We start from the raw sequence: 24618 nt of genomic DNA on the forward strand, positions 1-24618 counted from the left end.
TTTCTTTTCCTTTTTTATTTTTTCGTCTTCACCTTTCCTACACCAATGTGAAATATTCGTGTCAGTAAAGTAATAACCTTTGCATTGTATTTTCCAGAAAATTAAATGGATTTGCAGAACTGACCTGCTGAAAACCCACCAGCAACTCATGGTACAGTTCGTACGTGTCCTAAAGTGCCTGTTAGGCATTATCAAAACGATCAGATACTGGATAATAACAAACCCTCATGCCTCACGAAGTGTTGGAAGAAATTACACCTTTAGACTTTAAGAACGGTTGGTCCAATTAGTTACACGTTTGGCGTTTTAGAACAGTAAGTCTAATCAGTGTTGAGAGGCACTTGCTCACGAGCTTTATCTTAGGTAGAGGGTTTATCTTCGTCTGGTCATCTGTTCATTCTAATACAGCCTGTTTATACAAGCAATGTTAAATCCTACCAATAAAAAAAAGAAATCCCTTCCAGGATTATTTTATAACAGAACACATGTTTACAGCGTTCACACAGTATAATAAGCGCTGGTAAAAAAGGTCTAAAGTATGATTAATATACATGACACCTTGGCCTAGACAGCAGACAGAAGTTTAACACCCGCTAAATTCAACGATTCAGGACATTTTCTTTTACTGATATGACGACAAACATCTTCTGCGCGTTAGAGACGAAGAAGCTTTGCTCAGTCGTTTCCGTCACAGGAAGAACCAGCCTCCAGCGAATCCTGAGTGCAGAACTTCTATATTCCATCCTAGTCATCGAGGCCTGGAGGCATCGTATCATCCACCATTGATCTTCGCCCTGCGCTGTTGACAATCCGCTGCAACGGCGCCAGATCATCTGGGAACAAGATAACGAGAAAACACCTCGATGGTGGACAAATAGCAGACGAGATTTTTCTGCACAGCATACTCAAAGGAGCATTCTCGAAATGGAAGCATACACCCAGTGGTTACCAGCTTTACTCACCTTTTGCCAGCGATTGTAGCAAATATTTACAATTAAATATTACCAATTTGACCTTATTTTTGAAGCTAAAATAGCACACTTACAAAACGTAAGTCCCTGAAATCGACTCCGGGCAAAAATGTGGACTATAATTCTGACAGTACTTAGTTATGACTTTCTGTAAATATAGCTTCTATATTTTCGCACGCATTGCTTGTTTTTTAATCGCTCTCCCCAATGCAGCCGACTAATGTCCAAGTGATAAGAACTATGCAGCGAACGCGGAACGATGTAGACGACGGAAGAGGAGGGTGGAGGTGGACACATCTGGCCAACGTGTTTTGAAATTTTGTTCGAAAATACATATTATTCCACACACAAAATAGTGCGTAATATGAGTACGAAATACATCAATCTCAAGCATATATCAGTTCCATATTGTGTAACAATTTTCTCGTATTGATATTCTGCACACACACACACACACACACACACACACCTCAAATTGAAGTTTATAAAATGAAGTTAATTACTTTTGTTTTACAATTTAATTATGCCTATCACGTTCAAGAAAGCGCATGTTTTGCAAATATACTTCACTTCAACAACGCCAGCTTTAAACTCCAAACAAAATAAAGGCACACTGGCAATGTTTATCGGCATAAATACCACAGCATGGGAACCAAATATGATTATGCCGCGCATAAAAACGGGATTTTCTGGTGCTCGTACCTCGAGCTCTGCTGGTGATAAAAAGGTAAAGTCCAGTGTTTTGGGTAGCCCTTGGGCTTAGGGGCCATTTGTACGCCCAACGTAAGGATGGTTTTAGTGGCACCATCCTACAGTATAGGGCCAAAATACGAATATTACGTACTTCCTCTTGCTTAGAGAAATCTAGCACAGTGGTTGGTTATTTTTGCATTTGATGTGGTCTACGATGGACGTGACGGGACTTCCAGAAGAACAATTAGTCCATGGTTGGTTCCTCGGAAAATTCCACCAGGAGGATCTTTTTACTGTATTTTCGTCCTCACCTTGGGGTCAAAACTCAGACGAGGATTCCAAGACGGTTATGCACAGCAAATTTCTGAAACTTTTGCGATATATTCCTAAAATCCCGATTTCGAACAACCTTGAAAATTTTCATGATATCTTTATGTGTTTGCAAATTATAGAGGTTCAAAGTTACCCTACTTCCGGTATGAGGCGAAATCTAAAAACTAACCACACACAATTGCTCAAATTTTACGGTATATTATCTAGGAATTTATCTCATTTATGTAGAAGAGACATCTCATCATTTTCAATAACCTATGTCTGTTATCGATAAACATTCGAAAAACTTGTTTCTTGGGTACCAAAACCCAGCCGCTTATTCCGCGACAGCTGTGCATAACAAATGGCTATAATTTTTACGATGTATTTTTAATATCCCGATCTCGAACAACCTCGAAAATTTTCTTCATGTCTTCATCTGTTTCCGCGATGCAGAGGGTCAAAGTTATAATACATGTACATTTAAAATATGAACGTAAAATCTAGTATGAGGCGAAAACGTTGTTTATAAAGCGTTGTAGCACGAGGAAATATGCTGTAAAGTGTCTCTGTTATCATCTGGGAACACCATAATGTAGAACTGAAGAACGCGGTGAAAAATATTGTGCGCGTAAAAACCGATCTGAGGTGTAAAATTAGTTTCACACATGTAAACTACTTAAATGTCACTGATCAACAAATTTCTTTTGACATTAGTTTGTAAGTAGGTTGTTTAGGTTTTTATGTTGGTAACGCCACGTAGCGCTCTGTATGAAAATCACTGACTGTGCTGTGTAAAGTCTTTGGCTGGTTCGCATTGTTAGAATATTTGCTATTGTAGTGTTGGGCAGTTGGATGTGAACAGCGCGTAGCGTTGCGCAGCTGGAGGTGAGCCGCCAGCAGTTTTGGATGTGAGGAGAGAGATGGCAGAATTTTGAGAACGGACGATCTGGACGTGTGTCCATCAGAAAGAGTAAATTTGTAATACTGTATATCATGAACTGATATATATATGATGACTTTTGAATATTATTAAGGTAAATAGATTGTTTTTTGTCTATTTAAATCTTTAATTTGCTAACTATGCCTATCAGTGGTTAGTCCCTTCAGTAGTTTGAATCTTTTATTTAGCTGGCAGTATTGGCGCTCGCTATATTGCAGTAGTTCGAGTAACGAAGAATTTTGTGAGGTAAGTGATTCGTGAAAGGTATAGTTTAATGTTAGTCAGGGCCATTCTTTTGTAGGGATTATTTAAAGTCAGATTGCGTTGCGCTAAAAATATTGTGTGTCAGTTTAGTGTTGATCAGAATAAGTAAAGATAGAAATGCCTGAGTACTTTCAGTTTGCTCATCTGTTTGAAAATCAAATAACGTAAGAGGTGTACCAGCACAGTCTTTCATATTTTTTTTTAAGGGGAGGTTTCAAGTTATATGCCCTGCTGTGGCATGGAAAAGAATGGAACCAGTGGAAAAAAATGTTCCTAACAGAGCACAAAAAAATTTGACTATGTTGCTGTTTATTTAAAAGACTCTGACTGAAAAGTGGGGTTCCAGCTGCTTCATTGTACCTTCCTCACCGCCTTTAAAAATTTTCCCAAATATTTTGGCATGCGAACATATTCACGCTTTTCTATGCTGACAGAGAAGATGAGAGTGGCGGTGGCAAAACGACAGAATATTACTAAAGACTGGAAGATAGTAGACAGTGGTTGCGTTAAGAGTGACAGAGACGATGGCAGTGTGAGAGAAAGAGGGGGACACAGTGGCAGTGGAACAGAGTTGATGGTGAGAGAATAGTGCTAGGAAAAGAGTGAAGGAGACAGTGCCAGGGGGTGAGGGAGGAAAGTGATAATAGTTGAGAGGCAGCGATAATGAGAGACAGAGTGTATCACAATGACAACGAAAAAGAGAGAGATGCTGACAGTGAGAAGAAGCAGCAGCAGTAGGAAGGAAGGAATGAGATATTAGCAGAGGACAAGAGGGAGGCAGTGACAAGGAGAGGAGACTGCAGTAGTAGGACAAAACAAAGGGGGCTGTGTAACACAGGAGATAATGATAGAGAGACATAAGAGGAAATGACAATGAACTGGGCTGAGCGAGTGAGTGAGAAAGAACAACTAGGAGTGGATGGGTATGAGCGACTTACAGCAATGGACTTCTGGGTGAGGGGGCCGCAGTTAGGGGAGCTTGTAGAAGTCCGAGGTTAGATGCATGTTAAAAAGAGCGCGAATATGTTCGCATGGCAATTTTTTTGGAAAAATGTACAAAGGCGCTAAGGACGGTGGAATGAGGCAGCTGGTACCGCACTTTTTAGTCAGCGTCTTTTAAATAAACAGGAACATATCTGTATTTTTTGTGCTCCGATAGGAGCGTTTTTCCGTCGGTAATTATATAGTCCCACACTACTTGTTTAATGAAGCACTAATTTGTTTGTTATTTGCGCTGCATTTGCAAATCTCGAAATAAAAAGTTCATGGCAAAGAAGTCTCTGGCATCATCTATAGGCTAGAAACTGTACACTTTCTTACAGTGTACAAAGAGTGCTACCAATGTCAAAACAGTATTTCACAAACTTCTTACTCAGTCCTGTGTACATTACTTCGCACTCGACCATTAGGAGGCTGCATTGGAGAGGAGCGATTACAAACAAGCAACGCACGTGTAAGTTGGAAAGCTGCACTTTCAGGAGGCCGTAACGTCGTGTTATCATAATTATGGCACAAATTTTCAAAATGATTCAAATGGCTCTGAGAACTATGGGACTGCTGAGACCATCAGTCCCCTAGAACTTAGAACCACTTAAACCGAACTAACCTAAGGACATCAGACACATCCATGCCCGAGGCAGGATTCGAACTAGCGACCATAGCGGTCGCGCGGTTTCAGACTGAAGCGCCTAGAACCGCTCGGCCACAACGACCGGCCCAAATTTTCGAGTGGACTGATATCTTGCACATGTGTTATTGTCTCCTTAAAATATGAGGTCAAGTTAGTAACGTTTCCTTGTTAGACATATCGAATGCTGATCTACAGCGATGCGCTTCTGAAGCATTTTCGAGAAATCGAACTTCAGAGTTTCGGCATTATGTTGAATGCCTTGTGAAAGTGCCAGCGGGCGAGCAACAGCGTTATGGCAGCCAACTAAGGTGGCACACTAGAGGTCTGGTCGTGCTGCCTTTGCGTCACTTGATTTAATTTTTCCCCAGTCTTCCACCAAATATTTGTATTATCACAACGAACCATGTTTCGTCAGCAATCAATAATAACTGTAATGAAAATCGTATATGAATGAATGGTACTGATAAGATTCTTTCGTACTTCCAGCCACGTCAAGTTATCTGAAGTCTACAAACTTTCGGCCTAGTACTCCTGAGCCATGGTCAAGTTGAGATTGTCTTTTGGCTGCTGCTGCAGTCATTATACACTATGTGATCGAAAGTATCCGAACACCCACCAAAACATACGTTTTTCATATTAGGTCCATTGTGCTGCCACCTACTACCAGGTACTCCATATCAGCGACCTCAGTGGTCATTAGACATCGTGAGAGAGCACAATGGGGCGCTGCGCGGAACTCAGGGTCTTCGAACGTCATCGGGTCACTTGTGTCATACGTCTGTAAGCGAGATTTCCACACTCCTAAACATCCCTAGGTCCACTGTTTCTGATGTGATAGTGAAGTGGAAACGTGAAGGAACACATACAGTACAAAAGCGTACAGACAGACTTCGTCTGTTGACTGACAGAGACCGCCGACGATTGAAGAGGGTCGTAATGTGTAGTAGGCAGACATCTATCCACACCATCTCACAGGAATTCCAAACTGCATTAGGATCCACTGCAAGTACTATGACAGTTAGGTGGGAGGTAAGAAAACTTGGATTTCATGGACGAGCGGTTGCTCGTAAGCCACACGGCACCTCGCTTGGTGTGAGGAGCGTAAACATTGAACGATAGAACAGTGGAAAAACGTTGTGTGGATTGACAAATCACGGTATACAATGTGGCGATTCGATGGAGGGGCTGGGTATGGCGAAAGGCCGGTGAACGTCATCTATCAGCGTGTGTAGTGCCAACAGTACAATTCCGAGGTCGTCGTGTTATGGTGTGAGTAGCAAAACCAATCCAATTAACAGTGCGCAGCTTGACACAGTAGTGTCGGTTAAACACCTGGGCGTAACGTTGCAGAGCGGTACGAAATGGGACGACCATGTGAGGACGGTAGTAGGTAAATCGAGCGCTCCACTTCGGTTAAAAGCGAGAATTTTAGTGTCGTTCATTTATAAAGAAGGCAGCATACGGAACACCAGCGCGACCGGTCCTTGAATACTGCTCGAGTTTGTGCAATCCCCATCACTTCGGATTAAAGATAGGCTTCGAAACAATTCAAAGGCGTACTGCTAGATATCTTACCGGTAGGTTAGATCAGCACGCAAGTATTACGGAGATGTTTCGCGAACTCAAATGGGAATCCATGGAGGGAGGCTCTATTAAAAATTTAGAGCACCGCTATTTGAGGGAGACAGCAGAAATACCTCGAACGTACCAACTAACATTTCACGTAAGCAATACCAAGATAAGACATATTAGGGCTCTTCTGGAAGCATTTAGACCGCCGTTTTCCTCTCGCTTCATTTGCGAATGGAACAGGAAAGGAAATGGCTAGTAGTGGGACAAGCTACATTCCGCCATGCACCGTTCCGTGGCTTGCGGAATGTATATGTAGATGTTATCACAGCTAAAATTTTAGTCGAGTTTCTCTCATCAGTTGTTTCATTCTTCGCACTCCCAGTTTCCTGCAATATTATTATATGTCTGAAAAGAGAGAGCGTGAGGGCTTTTTGCTATCAGAACAACCGCGTCTCTGCTCTAACAGTCTGGCGACCTTCGCCGTAAATGATATTAACTTGAACTTCAGGCGCACAGTAAACATAAGATCCGTTACGTATTTTCTTAAATCTGGTACAGTGCAGCAGAAGTTTGTCTGATTTTTGTTTCCTCCTGCTAGTGGGACACTGGTTTTTGGTTTAGACATCTCATTACTATTTGACCAAGTTATGTCCTTTATGTTCTCTACGAACGCTCTTTTCAATGTCACAGAAAATGTATATAGTTCCATCAATACACACAAAGTTCTTGTCACAATCCAGCAGCTATAAACGTTAAAAGTCACGTGTTAATGGAAAATTCACCTCACTGTCGGCTATAGCTTACCGATAATCGCAACTACATATATTTAGGGGGAGGGGGCTGTCGTCGGTACCTCACCCTCTATGTAATTCAGGCATATAATAATTTCCTTGATGTCCTAAAAAATTGTGTAGTATAAATGTATTTAAAACAAAGATTTTTCTGATGTTCTTGTGACGGTTGAATACGTACCATAGCTTCTCGCAATAATAAAATACTTATACTTCACTGCGATAGAAGATTTTGATTGCGTACTGCCCTTCTGCAAAAAGAGCATGAGCGGCATGTATCCCTCAAGCAACCAAGTAAGTCACGATGTAAACATAACAATTGCACAAAAGGGGAAGTTAAGTACATACAACACGGGTAAGATGAAAGACCAAGCGATTGTTGAAATTTACAAAGGAAACATGAGCCAACTAGTGAGTGACACAGGAGAGATATATACAACAGAAAATGATTGCGTAGCTATGAGAAATATAATGCTGCCAGAAGAGGGCCAAATGGGCAAAAAAGACAATGTCCAGCAGAAATCTCTGGGTAGCACTCGACACAGTGAATTTAATTAACTACAACAGAACAGGAAATGAAACAGGCCAAAGGGAATATAGGTGTGTAAAAAATAAGATTGGCCAGGAGTGAAAAATGTAAAAATTAAAGGAATCTCCGCAGAAAAGAGAAGCAAAGTTGTATGAATATCAAGTGCTCAGATTTCAAGCCGGTAATAATCAAAGAAGACAAGGCCGAAACGCAATATAAAGAAGTGTAGGCAAACGCAAAACGCGCAGTAAATTCTGGGCTGCCTCGCTCTTTCCACAGTCCAAACGAATCCATATCAGTCGATGAAAAGGAAAGGCGGGTGAAATGAAAATACATGATTCGCAAAAGGTGGACTGTATTTGAACATTACATTGCGAGACACTGTTACAGATGCGTGCGCGCTGCTTGGCGGTCACGGCCCGTCTCCCTTGTCACGGCCAGTTCCGGCAGTGAAGTGTGTGGACGGGCGAGCACGGAAAAAATTCTTACGTGAAGCGAGTGTCCAGTCGTTGCACCAATACAGAACAAGAAACCTGAAGACAGTTCTATGGAAATGGAGGAGAAAGTAAGTGAAGATGTGATGGATGTGATACTATGAGAGTACTTCGACAGATCAGTGAGCCGCGCGGGATTAGCCGAGCGGTCTATGGGCGCTGCAGTCATGGACTGTGCGGCTGGTCCCGGCGGAGGTTCGAGTCCTCCCTCGGGCATGTGTGTGTGAGTTTGTCCTTAAGATAATTTAGATTAAGTAGTGTGTAAGCTTAGGGACTGATGACATTAGCAGTTAAGTTCCATAAGATTTAGAAAAAAAAAAAAGATCAGTGAAAGATCTAAGTCGAAACAAGGCACCTGGAGTAAACGACAGTCCCTCACAATCATTAAAATCCTGGGTGAGCCAAACGTCAGGAGTGTGTGAAAGACAACTGAGAGAGGCGAAATACTTCCAGACTTCGAGAAGAATGCAGTAGTTCAAGTTCCAGAGAGGACAGGTACTGAATATTTCCAAACCAACAGTTTAATAAGTCATGATTACAAAATACTAACATGAACCATATATAGAAGACTGAAAGAAAGGTTGAAGCTCACGTCGGAAAAGCCGACCAGAGTGGCCGAGCGGTTCTAGGCGCTACAGTCTGGAGCCGCGCGACCGCTACGATAGCAGGTTCGAATCCTGCCTCGGGGATGGATGTTTGTGATGTCCTTAGGTTAGTTAGGTTTAAGTAGTTCTGAGTTCAAGGGGACTAATGACCATAGCAGTTAAGTCCCATAGTGCTCAGAACTACAAACAGTACAGACAAAAAGAATAGAAGCTTTTGAAATGCCTTGCTGCAGAAGAGTGGTGAAGACGAGATGGATAATTAATGAAAAAGTACTAAATTCTACATCTACATCTACATGATTACTCTGCAATTCACATTTAAGTACTTGGCAGAGGGTTCATCGAACCACAATCATACTATCTCTCTACTATCCCACTCCCGAACAGCGCGCGGGAAAAACGAACACCTAAAACTTTCTGTTCGAGCTCTGATTTCTCTTATTTTATTTTGATTACCATTCCTACCTATGTAGGTTGGGCTCAACAAAATATTTTCGAATTCGGAAGAGAAAGTTGGTGACTGAAATTTCGTCAATACATCTCGCCGCGACGAAAAACGTCTTTGCTTTAATGACTTCCATCCCAACTCGCGTATCATACCTGCCACACTCTCTCCCCTATTACGCGATAATACAAAAAGAGCTGCCCTTTTTTGCACCCTTTCGATGTCCTCCGTCAATCCCACCTGGTAAGGATTCCACACCACGCAGCAATATTCTAACAGAGGGCGAACGAGTGTAGTGTAAGCTGTCTCTTTAGTGCACTTTTTGCATCTTTTAAGTGTCCTGCCAATGAAACGCAACCTTTGGCTCGCCTTCCCCACAATGGTATCTATGTGGTCTTTCCAACTGAAGTTGTTCGTAATTTTAACACCCAGGTACTTAGTTGAATTGACAGCCTTGAGAACTGTACTATTTATCGAGTAACCGAATTCCAACGGGTTTCTTGTGGAACTCATGTGGATCACCTCACACTTTTCGTTATTTAGCGTCAACTGCCACCTGCCACACCATACAGCAATCTTTTCTAAATCGCTTTGCAACTGATACTGGTCTTCGGATGACCTTACTAGACGGTAAATTACAGCATCATCTGCGAACAACCTAAGAGAACTGCTCAGATTGTCACCCAGGTCATTTATGTAGATCAGGAACACCAGAGGTCCCAGGACGCTTCCTTGGGGAACACCTGATATCACTTCAGTTTTACTCGATGATTTGCCGTCTATTACTACGAACTGCGACCTTCCTGACAGGAAATCACGAATCCAGTCGCACAACTGAGACGACACCCCATAGGCCCGCAGCTTGATTAGAAGTCTCTTGTGGGGAACGCTGTCAAAAGCTTTCCGGAAATCTAGAAATACGGAATCAACTTGAGATCCCCTGTCGATAGCGGCCAATTCTTCGTGCGCATAAAGAGCTAGCTGCGTTGCACAAGAACGATGTTTTCTGAAACCATGTTGATTACATATCAATAGATTGTTCCCTTCGAGGTGATTCATAATGTTTGAATACAGTATATGCTCCAAAACCCTACTGCAAACCGACGTCAATGATACAGGTCTGTAGTTCGATGGATTACTCCTACTATACTTCTTAAACACTGGTGCGACCTGCGCAATTTTCCAATTCTGTAGGTACAGATCAATCGGTGAGCGAGCGGTTGTATATGAGTGATAAGTAGGGAGCTATTGTATCATCATAATCTGAAAGGAACCTAATCGGTATACAATCTGGACCTGAAGACTTGCCCGTATCAAGCGATCTGAGTTGCTTCGCAACCCCTAAGGTATCTACTTCTAAGAAACTCATGCTAGCAGCTGTTCGTGTTTCAAATTCTGGAATATTCCATTCGTCTTTCCTGGTGAAGGAATTTCGGAAAACTGCGTTCAATAACTCCGCTTTAGCGGCACAGTCGTCGGTAACAGTACCATCGGCACTGCGCAGCGCAGGTATTGACTGCGTCTTGCCGCTTGTGTACTTTACATACGACCAGAATTTCTTCGGATTTTCTACCAAATTTCGAGACAATGTTTCGTTGTGGAACCTATTAAAGGCATCTCGCATTGAAGTCTGTGCCAAATTTCGCACGTCTGTAAATTTTAGCCAATCTTCGGGATTTCGCGTTCTTCTGAACTTCGCATGCTTTTTCCGTTGCCTCTGCAACAGCGTTCGGAACTGTTTTGTGTAGCATGGGGGCTCAGTTCCATCTCTTATCAATTTATGAGGTATGGATCTCTCAGTTGCTGTTGCTACTATATCTTTGAATTTGAGCCACATCTCGTCTACATTTGCATAGTCAGTTCAGAAGGAATGGAGATTGTCTCTTAGGAAGGCTTCTAGTGACACTTTATCCGCTTTTTTAAATAAAATTATTTTGCGTTTGTTTCTGGTGGATTTGGAAGAAACGGTATTGAGTCTAGCTACAACGACCTTGTGATCACTAATCCCTGTATCATTCATGATGCTCTCAATTAGCTCTGGATTGTTTGTGGCTAAGAGGTCAAGTGTGTTTTCGCAACCATTTACAATTCGCGTGGGTTCGTGGACTAACTGCTCGAAATAATTTTCGGAGAAAGCATTTAGGACAATCTCGGAAGATGTTTTCTGCCTATCACTGGTTTTGATTAAGTCTCTACCAATTATAACCGTATAAGTGGGGTATTTATTTGTTACGAGACTCAAATTTTCTCTGATCTGCTCAGCAACTATATCATCGGAGTCTGGGGGTCGGTATAAGGAGCCAATTATTAACTTAGTTCAGCTGTTAAGTATAACCTCCACCCATACCAATTCGCACGGAGTATCTACTTCGACTTCACTACAAGATAAACCACTACTGACAGACACAAACACTCCAGCACCAATTCTGCCTAATCTACCTTTCCTGAACACCGTCTGAGATTTCGTAAAAATTTCTGCAGAACTTATTTCTGTACCTATAACGATTTCAGCTTCTGTGCTTTCTATTAGCGCTTGAAGCTCAGGAACTTTCCCAGCACAACTACAACAATTTACAACTACAATTCCGACTGTTCCTTGATCCAAGCACGTCCTGTGCTTTTTGGGGAGAAAAGAAATTCATAGCAGTACTTGAGTATAATAAGCGATCAGGAGATAGGGTGCATCCTTAGTCACCAAGGAGTAGTCAGTTTGGTAGTGGAAGGAAGGATGAGGAGTAAAAATTGTGGGCACAGACCAAAGATTAACTACAGTATGCAGGATCAGGTGGATTTAATGATAGTAACCACGCAGTGATGAAGAGGCTTTCAAGGGATGGTTTAGCGTGGAGAACTTCATCAAATAAGTGTTTCAACTCCACACCACAATAGTAACATAACAAGTTTGTTTGCGTGGCCATCCAACTTTGCTAAGTTGAGCTTTTTAAAAAGGCACCGTACTAACGTAAACAAAAAGTAACTGAGCGAATTAAAATTCCTAAACGCCGGTTTAGTTGCGACGATGGTGACTTTAGGTTGCATAAGTGTAACTGTTTCTTTCAGTGCTACGAGGACACTGCCGGAGTGTACGAGTACAAACATAAATACAAACAAGGCGCTCTCACTCCCAGCCCTCCAGTCAGTATTGTGCCGGTGAATGCTCCTTGCAGTCAAGAGAATGGCATGCAATAGCTAATGATCCACATCTATGGCTATAAACACAGGAGATACTGTCCTTACATTAGCACAAGCGTGACAGTGAAGCAGAGCGTGCCGCCAGCTCCCACAACAAAGCCGAAATGTCGGATCGGAAGATTCTACAACGATGACGCGTCATGAATAACCAAGCACTTTGACATCATGAAACACTTTATCAGCTTCATCTTCGCCAACAGCTGATTTTTGCAGATAAGAACCACTTGCGTGTCTGCAGTTTATGGCACAAAAATCATAATATCCAACTTTGTCTTTAAGACAAAAAAAAGGACAACGAAGGAATTATCCGAATGGGACGGAAATCGGTAGATGTGATCCCAGAATGAGATTTTCACTCTGCAGCGGAGTGTGCGCTGATATGAAACTTCCTGGCAGATTAAAACTGTGTGCCCGACCGAGACTCGAACTCGGGACCTTTGCCTTACGCGGGCAAGTGCTCTACCAAAGGTCCCGAGTTCGAGTCTCGGTCGGGCACACAGTTTTAATCTGCCAGGAAGTTTCATATCAGCGCACACTCCGCTGCAGAGTGAAAATCTCATTCTGGAAACATCCCCCAGGCTGTGGCTAAGCCATGTCTCCGCAATATCCTTTCTTTCAGGAGTGCTAGTTCTGCAAGGTTCGCAGGAGAGCTTCTGCAAAGTTTGGAAGGTAGGAGACGGATACTGGCAGAAGTAAAGCTGTGAGTACCGGACGTGAGTCGTGCTTTGGTAGCTCAGATGGTAGAGCACTTGCCCGCGAAAGGCAAAGGTCCCGAGTTCGAGTCTCGGTCGGGCACACAGTTTTAATCTGCCAGGAAGGTAGATATGATGTGTATGTACAGACAAGCACATGACTACAATTTTAGAAAAATTGGATGATTTATTCAAAAGAATGAGCTTCACAAACTGAGCAACTTAATAACGCGTTTGTCCACATCTGATGCAAGAGGTTATTCGGCTTGACATTGAAAGACAGAGCCCTTGGATGTCCTCCTAACAGATATCGTGCCAAATTCTGTCCAATTGGAGTATTAAAGGGTGTTTATAAATGAATATCGGGGTTTTAACGCATTATAATATTTATTATATTAAACTTACAGTTATAAATGACATGTCAAATGCCGGCCGCTGTGACCGAGCGATTCTAGGCGCTTCAGTACGGAACCGCGCTACTGCTACGGTCGCAGGTTCGAATCCTGCCTCGGGCATGGATGTGTGTGTTCTCCTTAGGTTAGTTAGGTTTAAGTAGTTCTAAGTGTAGGGGACTGATGTTAAGCCCCATAGTGCTTAGATCCATTAGAACCATTATAATTGGATATGTCAAATGAAAGAGCAACTCAAACAGTTTTACCAAGAACCTTATAAATGTTAAATGTGAGCACCATTTGTCACACGGCACACATCAAGTCTATAGCCGAGTTCTTCCCAAACGTTGATAAGTGTGTCTTCAGTGATTGTAGCAACTGCTTCAGTCCGGTTTCTTAATTCAGGGAAGTCTGCTATTAGCGGAGGCGCACGATCCTTGATGAAGCCGCAAACGAAAAAATCGCATGGCGTTAGATCGGGTGATCATGGAGGCGATGCAGAGCAAGCTCTGTCACTGGGCTCCTTGAGGTCTATCCCGCGCTTGGGTACAGTGAAGTTCAACCAACCCCGTGTTCCGCTATGCCAGTGAAGTGGCGCACCATCTTCCTGGAAAATGAAGTTCTCTGGCTCATCTTCCTCCAACTGAAGGAAGAGCCACTGCTCTAGAGCATGAAGGTAGGAAGTGCCAGTTGGAGTAGGTTCTCTCTTGGTCGTTCTGTGCTCTTCCCTTTACAAAGGAAGCCAGTATCTACGAATCTTATTATTACTTGGAGTATCACAACCGAACTTCAGCCGGAATGCATATTGCATAGTAACTACAGATTCGGTCTTTTCAAAGTGCAAAACACAAAACTCTTTCTGTTCACTAATCGCCATCTTCGCTACTACCACTGTCTAGCGGATTGCGCACTGCGCATGCGCACTGGTGCCAAACTCAACTGTTTGACTTGCTCCTTCATTTGACATATCGTTTATAAGTGTAAGTTTAATGTAATAAATATTATAAAGCGTTAAAACTCCTATATTCATTTATAAACACCCTGTAGATCGTCAAAAGCCCGAGCTAGTGGGAGGGCCCTGAAATTATTCTTCCAAAAGTTCTCAATGGGGGAGAGGTCCAGCGACCTCTCTGGCCAAGGATTGGTCTGACAAGTACGAAGACAAACAGTAGAAATTCTCGACGTGTGCGGATGGGCGTTATCTTGCTGAAATTTATCGCCCTGCACGGATTGTAGCTCACAAGAAGTTCGCCTTCGATTTTGATGGTGCGAACCTTTGTAGTCACTGTGATGGGCCATTTTCGATTCGGTATTCATGGTGCAAGTGAATGGTTTGTTTTGAACAGTTCTTGAATGACGACGATGTCCATTTTGTGAAGTGAAATAGATACATCCCATATAATATCGATCTCTGCAACTCCCGGACACGCCTTTTCTGTCTCTCTCCCGATGCAATTGGTGAATTATAAGCAGATAACATTTTTTGTGTCATATTTGTTAATACAGAACTTTCAAATTAGCCCTACCAAAGCCTGAACTTGTGACCACACATTCAAGGGGATCCTCCTAATTTCTACAAGGGCCCTTGCTCCTTTCTGAGAAGAAATAAAAAATTACAAGAACGAACTGCGGGGGAGTGGGGGGGGGGGGGGGGAGCCACAGTAAGATCGATTGGTGGATCGCATGCGCTCTACAGTCTGTGCGTCACTGTCACAGACAATTACGACAGTAGCACGTGAACGGCAAACCAGCTTTGGTGTGACGTCATAAGCGAGTGACTGCGTGTGAGATCGCTCTCCAAGTTTTTATATATTTTTAGGTTTCAGATACATATTTTAACGGTTTTTGTGATAATATTTTCTATATAAGTGACTAACTAGTGGTTTCCTCATTCGCCTCTGCCTTTCTTGTGTTGTGACCTGATATTTGTGTTTCGTATCGAGCAACCTAACCTCTTACCTGTGTTTACATTCCGCGCTGACCAGTTGCAGCTGTAGTGGCGCATCGAAAGCTAAGTACTAATTAATTGTTTGTGTATAGTGGTTTTTTTAGGAACTTTAGTAGTCTTCAACCGGAGTTTTTTGTGTTTTCTGGTGAAATAATTTCAGAAGAACCTTTTGGGAACTGCTTTTAGTTTCGTTACTGTGTCATTAGACGTCTGATTCTCTTTCTGTATTAGTCTTTTGTTATATTCTCATTTGTTGTTTATTGATACTGTTAATAATAGTAGTTACTTCCCTTGTAGAGTAAGTTTGTGATTATTGTAGTCAGGTTTTTAACATCTTCTCACTGTAGTAGCGGGACTTAGATAAAGTAGTTTTCTTGTTCAATAAGACTAAAATTTTAGCATGAGTGAGAAGTGTGGGCTTTGCCGGAGGTTCGTGAGCAGTGGATTGCGGTGTGAGATTTGTTCGAAGTATTTTCACTGAGGGGAATGCAGTGGGGAAGCCAGCGGGCATTCTGGTGAGAACCTCCCCTGGAAGTGCAGGTTATGTAGCAAGAGTAAGCTGATAGAGGAGCAGGAGCGTAAGATCTGTGCCCTTCAGGTGCAGCTGAAAAACGCACAGGAGGAGCTAGATAGGATGAGGATGGAGAAGGGGGTTAGGGAATGGGAGCTGGTTGTTGGCAAGAGATCTGCTAGGAGAAGAAGATTTTCAGATAGTTTTACTCTTGGTGTTTGCAATAGACATGACCAACTGTCAGAGTCTAGTGGAGAGGGATCTCCAGTAGCCGTAGATGTAGGAAGTATGCAGCAGACCTCAGCAGTTACGGTGGCTAGGACAGTTGCAAAGCCGAAGAGGAAGAAGAAGGATCTGCTGTTAGGTAGTTCTCATGGCACAGGTGTAGGCCAGCAGTTGCAAGAAGTTTTGGGGAGTGAGTACCAGGTCACCAGCATTGTGAAGCCTAATGCAGGATTGGCTCAAGTGACTGTTAACATAGGGGGGTTATGTAGGGATTTTACTAAAGAGGATCAGATAGCGATTGTGGGTGGGGCTGGTAATAGTATTGATAGGGATGGGGAGTATGACATAGATGGTTACCTGAAAAAGATAGCCACTCAGACTGGCAACACGAATGTGCATTTCGTGGAACTGTTTCAGCATCACGATCGGCCTCATCTTAATACAGCCGTCAGGCGCAATTACATGGGACTTGGGGGTGCGCTGATGCAGGAAGCATGGGTCACATTTCAGTGGTGTCGGTGGAGTCTATCAGCAGGACGGGTTTCACTAGACATGGTCTGCACCTCAACAGGTATGGGAAGGGGAGGTTGGCAAAGCTTATAGGTGACAGCATAGGTGGGGGTGGTGGGATCACGCATGGGAAAATTCCTGCAGTAGTGGGTCTTAGAGCTGCACCTTTTTTAGATTGAAGTCAGCTGACAGGTATTCCTGCTTAAGAGAAGTCTCTCTAAGAAAGGAACCACTTTTGACAAAGCTTAGGTATCCGAGTAATGAGGGAATTAGTATATTTCATCAAAATATACAAGGTATTAGAGATAAAGTTAGTGAACTGCTTATAGATGTTGACGCTGAAATTATTGGTATATCTGAACACTTCTTATATAAGGAGATAATTCAGATGCTTCCTTTACCAGGATACAGGTTGGCTGGCAGCTTTTCGAGGAGCTCTTTGCGGTGTGGAGGAGTAGCCATGTATGTGAAAAACGGCATCCCATTTGAGACCTTTGTAGAGACCTTTGTAAACATTATCAAGGAACAAGAGTGGCAAGATGTTTATAGCGCTGATACAGTACACGATAAATATAATTCTTTTCTCAAGACTTTTCTCGTGCTCTTTGAAAGTTGCTTTCTGTTAGAACGTTCAAAACAGGGTACTAGCACAAACAGGCAGCCTGGGTGGCTGACTAGAGGCATAAGAATATCTTGTAGAACAAAGTGGCAATTATATCAAAACGTTAGTAACAGTCAAAATCTAAATGCAGCAGCCCATTACAAACAGTATTGTAAGGTGCTTAAATATGTTATTAGGAAGGCAAAAATTATGTGGTATGCAGATAGAATAGCTAAGTCTCAGGATAATATTAAAACCATATGGTAAGTCGTAAAGGAAGTGGCTGGTCTGCAGAGACAGGTCGAGGATATAGAACCAGTGCGTAATGGGAATGTCCGTGTTACTGATAAGTCGCATATATGTACAGTATTTAATAATCACTTTCTGAATATAGCAGGTGAACTAAATAGAAACCTAGTCCCAACAGGGAATCATATAGCGCTCTTAGAAAAAAGTGTTCCGAGACTGTTGCCTGAAATGTTCCTCCATGATACTGACAAGAGGGAGACTGAGTTAATAATTAAATCACTAAAGACCAAGAACTCTCATGGATATGAGGGGGTATCTAGCAGAATACTGAAGTATCGTTCTATGTATGTTAGCCCAGTACTTAGCCATATCTGTATCTTTTCCTTCAGGAGTGATCGGTTCCCTGACCGATTAAAATACTCGGTAATGAAGCCACTTTATAAAAAGGGAGACAGGGATAATGTTGACAATTATAGACCTATTTCTACGCCATCGGTGTTTGCCAAAGTTATCGAGAAAGTTGTATATACAAGGTTACTGGAGCATTTAAATTCACATAATTGGCTGTCAAATGTACAGTTTGGTTTTAGAAATGGTTTAACAACTGAAAATGCTATTTTATCTTTTCTCTGTGAGGTTTTGGACGGATTAAATAAAAGGTTGCGAACGCTAGGTGTTTTCTTTGATTTAACGAAGGCTTTTGACTGTGTTGACCACAAAATATTACTGCAGAAGTTGGACCATTATGGTGTAAGGGGCGTAGCTTACAATTGGTTCGCCTCTTACTTTAAAAACAGAAAGCAGAAGGTTATTCTCCGCAATATTGAGAGTGGTAGTGATGTTCAGTCCCAATGGGGCACTGTTAAGTGGGGCGTTCCCAAGGGTCGGTGCTGGGGCCACTGCTGTTTCTTTTTTATATAAATGATATGCCTTCTAGTATTACAGGTGATTCAAAAATATCTCTGTTTGCTGATGACACCAGCTTGATAGTGAAGGATCTTGTGCGTAATATTGAAACAGTATCAAATAATGTAGTTCATGAAATAAGTTCGTGGCTTGTGGAAAATAATTTGATGCTAAATCACAGTAAGACTCAGTTTTTACAGTTTCTAACTCACAATTCAACAATAACCGATATTTTGATCGGACAGAATGGGCATATTATAAGCGAGAAGGAACAGTTCAAGATCCTAGGCGTTCGGATATATAGTAAGCTGTTGTGGAAAGCCCATGTCCAGGATCTTGTTCAGAAACTAAATGCTGCTTTATTTACCATTAGAACAGTATCTGAAATAAGTGACACTTCAACACGAAAAGTAGTCTACTTTGGGTATTTTCATACGCTTATGTCGTATGGTATTATTTTTTGGGGTAATTCTTCTGATTCCAAAGGTGTATTTTTGGCTCAAAAACGGGCTGTTTGAGCTATATGTGGTGTAAGTTCGAGAACCTCTTGTCGACCCCTATTCAATAGTCTGGAAATTCTGACATTGCCCTCACAGTATATATTTTCTTTAATGTCGTTTGTTGTTAGCATTATTAGCCTATTCCCAAGAGTTAGCAGCTTTCACTCAGTTAATACTAGGCAGAAATACAATCTGCATGTGGAATGCACTTGCTTGACTCTTGTGCAGAAAGGAGTGCAGTATTCTGCTGCATCCATTTTCAATAAGCTACCACAAGAACTCAAAAATCTTAGCAGTAGCCCAAACTCTGTTAAGTCTAAACTGAAGAGTTTCCTCATGGCTCACAGTCGAGGAGCTCCCGGAAGACTAAAAAATTAAGCAAAATCCAGTGTTACATTGTTGATTTTCTTTATTTAGACTTACGACTTGTCATCTGAATATGTTTTTTTTATATTTCATTTTAGCTGTTTCTAATATTGTGTTATAATTTCATGCATTGACTCGTTCCATGACCATGGAGACTTCTCCTTAATTTGGTCCCACGGAACAATAAATAAATCAGCTAAGTATACACTTTTAAGGAAGTATATAGAACTGTATTGGTGTAACGGGGTGTTGAGAAGTGATGGAATGTGACGGCATGCAACAGAATGCGAAAGAGGCGGTCGTGCACCTTATCGTAAATTATCGTAAAACTAGCTACCCTTTAAGGCGTAGCTGCAGATAGTGCGGTAATATGTTTTAAAGGCACGGGAAAAACAAATATCCAGAGACTAAACTTGCCCAGCTGTTTCAGGCAGTATTAATTGCAATAACACACACTTTTCAGGGGGAATAGCCCGCTCTGAAGGACTACGACTTTTATACGCAGACCAGGAGGCAAGTAAGTGCTAGGTATTTCCACCAGCTATTGGCCAAAAGCAGTGCTCATACCATAGTTGTAGTTCTCTTATGCCCATTTTCCCACTCTTGCTTGCTGTGACATAAATATTCCCTACTGCCTTTGCAACTACACGCACACGAGAAAGAATCGTAGGGGGCAGAGCACCGCCTACTTCTGGCAGCACAATAAATAATTTTCCAATTACCATTCAAATTAACAATCGGCAAAATTTCCAGAGTTCGTTTAATATGCATTTCCTCTTCAAATCCCGATTGGTCGGAGAGGAAAATAAATTCCTTGCTGAACGATGGGATAAATTTATCTCATCTACAAATTTTCATGCCGATTCCGCAGTTTGCTGTGCATCAAGTTGACGCTTTCTTTAAAATTTGAAACGTCCCCTTAGAAAAATTGTCAATGACTGTGCTTAAACTGAAACACAATATTTTTGGCGCAATGCAATCTGACTTCAAAAAATCCCTACAAAAGAATGGTCCTGACTAACATAAACCTATACGTTTCACAAATCACTTACCTCACAAAAATCTTCGTTACTCAAGCTACTGCAATACAGCGAGCGCCACTACTGCCAGCTAAATAAAAGATTCAAACTACTGAAGGCACTAACTACTGATAGGCATAGTTAGCAAATGAAAGATTTTAATAGAGAACAAACAATGTATTTACCTTAATAGTCATAATATATATTTCATGACACCAATTCTTACAAATTTCAAAACTCCGCCATGTCTCTCCCTACGTCCACCACTGCTGGCGGCTCACCTCCAACTGCGCAACGCTACGCGCTGTTAGCATCCAGCTGCCGCTGCCCAACACTACAATGGCGAGTATTACAACAATGCCAACCAGCCACAGACTGCACACGGCACAGCCAGTGATTTTCATACAGAGCGCTACGTGCCGGCGACGTTACCAATAAAATAACCTAAACAGACTACTTACAAATTTATCTTACGTCTTCCATTTCTGTAACAGTGTTTGAAGTTTTGCAACCATCCACTGTTTCCCTTGAAATCACTGAAATCTACACTGAACTAGTATAGGAATGTGTATTTAAATACACAGATATGTAAACAAGCAAAATACTGCACTGCGACCAGCAACGCCTATATAAGATAAAAAGTGTCTGGCGCAGAATTTCAACGTGCTGTTATAGTCGGTGCACGAGCAATGGGACACAGCATCTCTGAGATAGCGATGAAGTGGGGACTTTCCCGTACGACCACTTTACGAGTGTACTGTGAATGTCAGGAATCCGATAAAACATCAAATCTCCGTTATCGCTGCGGCCGCAAAAAGATCCTTCGATAACGGGACCAACGACGACGGAAGAGAATTGTTCAACGTAACAGATGTGCAACCCTTCCGCAAATTGCTGCAGATTTCAATGCTGGGCCATCTACAAGTGTCAGCGTGCGAACCATTCAGCGAAACATCATCGATATGGGCTTTTGGAGCCGAATGCCTACTCGTGTACTCTTGATGACTGCACGACACAAAGCTTTACGCCTCGCCTGGGTCCATCAACACCGACATTGGACTGTCGATGATTGGAAACAGCTTGCCTGGTCGGACGAGTCTCGGTCCATATTGTATCGAGCAGAGGGACATGTGCGGGTACGGAGACAATCTCATGAATCCATGATTCCTCACACGTCTATAATCCATGAATCAGGGGACTGTTCAAGCTGGTGGATGCTCTGTAATGGTGTGGGGCGTGTGCAGCTGGAGTAATATGAGACCCCTGATACATCTAGATACGACTCTGACAGGTGAAATGTACATAAGCATCCTGTCTGATCACCTGCATCCACTCATGTCCATTGTGCGTTTCGACGGACTTGGGCAATTCCAGCAGGACAATGCGACACCTCACACGTCTATAAATGCTACAGTGTGGTTCCAGGAACACTCTTCTGTGTTTAAACACTTCCGCTGGCCACAAAACACCCCAGACATGAACATTATTTGACCATATCTCGGATGCCTTGCAACGTGCTGTTCAGAAGAGGTCTCCACCCCCTCGTACTCTTACGGATTTATGGACATCCCTAAAGGATTATGGTATCAGTTCCTTCCAGCACTATTTCAGACGTTAGTCAAGTCCATGCCACGTCGTGTTGCGGCACTTCTGCGTGCTCGCGTGATCCCTACACGATATTAGGCAGGTGTACCACTTTCTTTGGCTCTTCAGTTTATGTCGCGCGCAATTTGATGTACGGATGATCGTTCTCGTACGTAATTATATTTAGTACCCGCTTCTTGTATAATGATGGTCTTTTGCTACGTTACACAAGAGACGGGATTTATGGCTCCCTGTCCGATGAACTGCATCTCTCGACACCTGCTTCAATATCACTTTCACTTTTTAAGGATGTATCGTCATCATTGTACACGTCATGCACATTGCCCGCACAGTGGAAGGTACACGACACCGCACATTCCACTAACACATCTTGCAGAAACGCTAGTATTTGACCTGCCACATTTTTCTCACTCTTTGAAATTCCTTGAGTTCCTTTCTGATGAAATGTCAACTTTGGCAACTGCCGTTGTAGATACGAGTATAATGCAATGTTTGCTTTCTTTGTCGTTGCCATTGCTCTGCCTTGTATCAACACCAGTAGTACTAAACAGTTCAGCTGCGCTCCATAGCCTGATACTGTACTCACCATTGGATACCTCCAGTCCCAACCCCTGATTCCATTAGCAGCTACTAATGTAGTTGCATGGTAGAGAATATGTGGGGCGTCGAATGCCACAGACATAATTGGCCTTTTGAGACCTTCTACTCCAGGGGTTGCTTGTTAGTTCTTTTGGGAATACATTGTTGGAACAATATTTATTAAATGAGGTGAATATTTGTAAAACATATAATGAAAACTAAGTATATAATCCTTTTTTTCTTCTTGTGGTCGCTATGCAGTTTCAGTCAGCGGCTTACGACCCATGGTACAAGCAAGTCTATACATCCCCGATCTATGGTAAGTGGTTGAAGAACGGTGGAAACACGAGTAGGCGACAAAGTGTTGCACGTTTGTGCTTCATCATAGAACATGGGCGTCGCAGGCTTGCCCGATCTGTAAACCAGGATAGGGGAAATCTGTGACAGATCTGGCGACAGAGTCCAATGCTGGTGCAAGCACAAGTGTTTCAGAGCACATAAGTCAGTGAACATTGTTGCACATGAGGCATCGCAGCATACGACCCCTACATGTTCTCGTAATGATCGAACGTCATCCTTAATTACGATTATCGTGTGCACGAGATCGTTGATACTGGACTGTGGATCAATCTACGAGGGTCACTCCAAAAGAAATGCACACTATTTTTGTAAAAATACAGTTTTCATTCTGCATGTGTGAAAGTTTACAGTGTGTAGATACATCCTTCCCGCTTGTTTTCAAACTTAGTTCAACCTGTTCCCGTGAGTGGCACCGTCACAGCATGTCTTCAAGATGTCTGCTACACTTTACGTTCGTCAGAAGCAACGTGCTGTCATAGAATTCCTGTGCTCTGAAAACGAGACAGTGGGAAACATCCACAAGAGGTTGAAATATGTGAATGGAGATGCTGCTGTCGATCGCAGTACAGTTAGTCGGTGGGCAAGCAGGCTACGTGATGAAAGTGGGCACGGCAATATTGAAGATTGTCCTCGCAGCGGCACGCCTCGTACTGCACACACTCCAGACAATGTGCAGAGAGTTAACGAATTGGTGACTGCTGACAGACGCACCAGAGTGAACGAATTGTCACGCTACGCTGGGATAGGGGTAAGAAGTGTTTGCAGAATACTGAAAGTGTTGGCGTTAAAAAAAGGTTTGTGCCAGGTGGGTTCTCAGGATGTTGACAGTGGCTCACAAACAAACAAGGAAAACGGTATGCAGCGAACTTTTAGAACACTACGAGAATGGTGGAGATGAATTTCTTGGAAGAATTGTGGCAGGTGATGAGACATGGCTCCATCATTTTTCACCGGAGGCGAAGAGGCTATCAATGGAATGGCAACATGCAAATTCGCCCAAGAAAAAAAAGTTCAAAACCACACCTTCTGCTGGAAAAATTATGGCTACGGTGGTTTTGATTCCGAAGGACTCTTGCTTGTGGACATCATACCGAGTGGAACAACCATAAATTCTAATGCATATGTGACGACACAAACGAAACTTCAAGTTCGACTGAGTCGTGTTCGACCACAGCGGCAAAAGCAGGATGTTTTGCTGTTGCACGACAATGCACGGCCACATGTCAGTCAAAAAACCATGGAATCGATCACAAAACTCGGATGGACAACACTGAAACACCCGCCTTACGGTCCTGACCTGGCTCCGTGTGACTATCATCTCTTTGGGAAACTGAAAGACTCTCTTCGTGGAACAACGTTTGAAGATGATGACTCGCTTGTGCACGCTGCCAAACAGTGGCTCCAACAGGTTGGTCCAGGATTTTACCGTGCGAGTATACAGGCGCTGGTTCCAAGATTGTGTAAGGCAGTTGAGAGGCATGGAAATTGTGTGGAGAAATGAAAATATTGTTCCTAAATGATGTATTTACACACTGTAAAACTTTCAAACATGTAGAATAGAAGATGGACTTTAAAAAAATAGTGTGCATTTCTTTTGGAGTGACCCTGATACATACGTCGCCTTGTCGGATGAGTCACATTCCGAGTTGCAAAGGTCGATCGTCATGTCCGAATAAGCTGTCATGCAGACGAACGGCTGCTCGAAACATGCAAA

General features: G+C 42.6%; 1 protein-coding gene across 2 annotated transcripts in view; it reads right to left on the reverse strand.

Moving 5' to 3' along the window:
* Positions 1–456: 456 nt before the first annotated feature.
* Positions 457–24618, reverse strand: part of LOC126335386 (MAP7 domain-containing protein 1-like) — a 136673-nt gene continuing 112511 nt past the window's right edge. Inside the window, exon 5 of one of the 2 annotated variants that reach the window (XM_049998607.1) lies at positions 457–833. In XM_049998607.1, coding sequence (XP_049854564.1) covers positions 745–833 — 89 coding nt within the window. In that variant the 3' untranslated portion in view covers positions 457–744. The remainder of the gene's footprint in view (positions 834–24618) is intronic. The other variant, XM_049998608.1, reaches the window with a different exon arrangement.

The sequence above is a fragment of the Schistocerca gregaria genome, chromosome 2, assembly GCF_023897955.1.
Source record: "Schistocerca gregaria isolate iqSchGreg1 chromosome 2, iqSchGreg1.2, whole genome shotgun sequence".
In the NCBI taxonomy this organism is placed as follows: domain Eukaryota; kingdom Metazoa; phylum Arthropoda; class Insecta; order Orthoptera; family Acrididae; genus Schistocerca; species Schistocerca gregaria.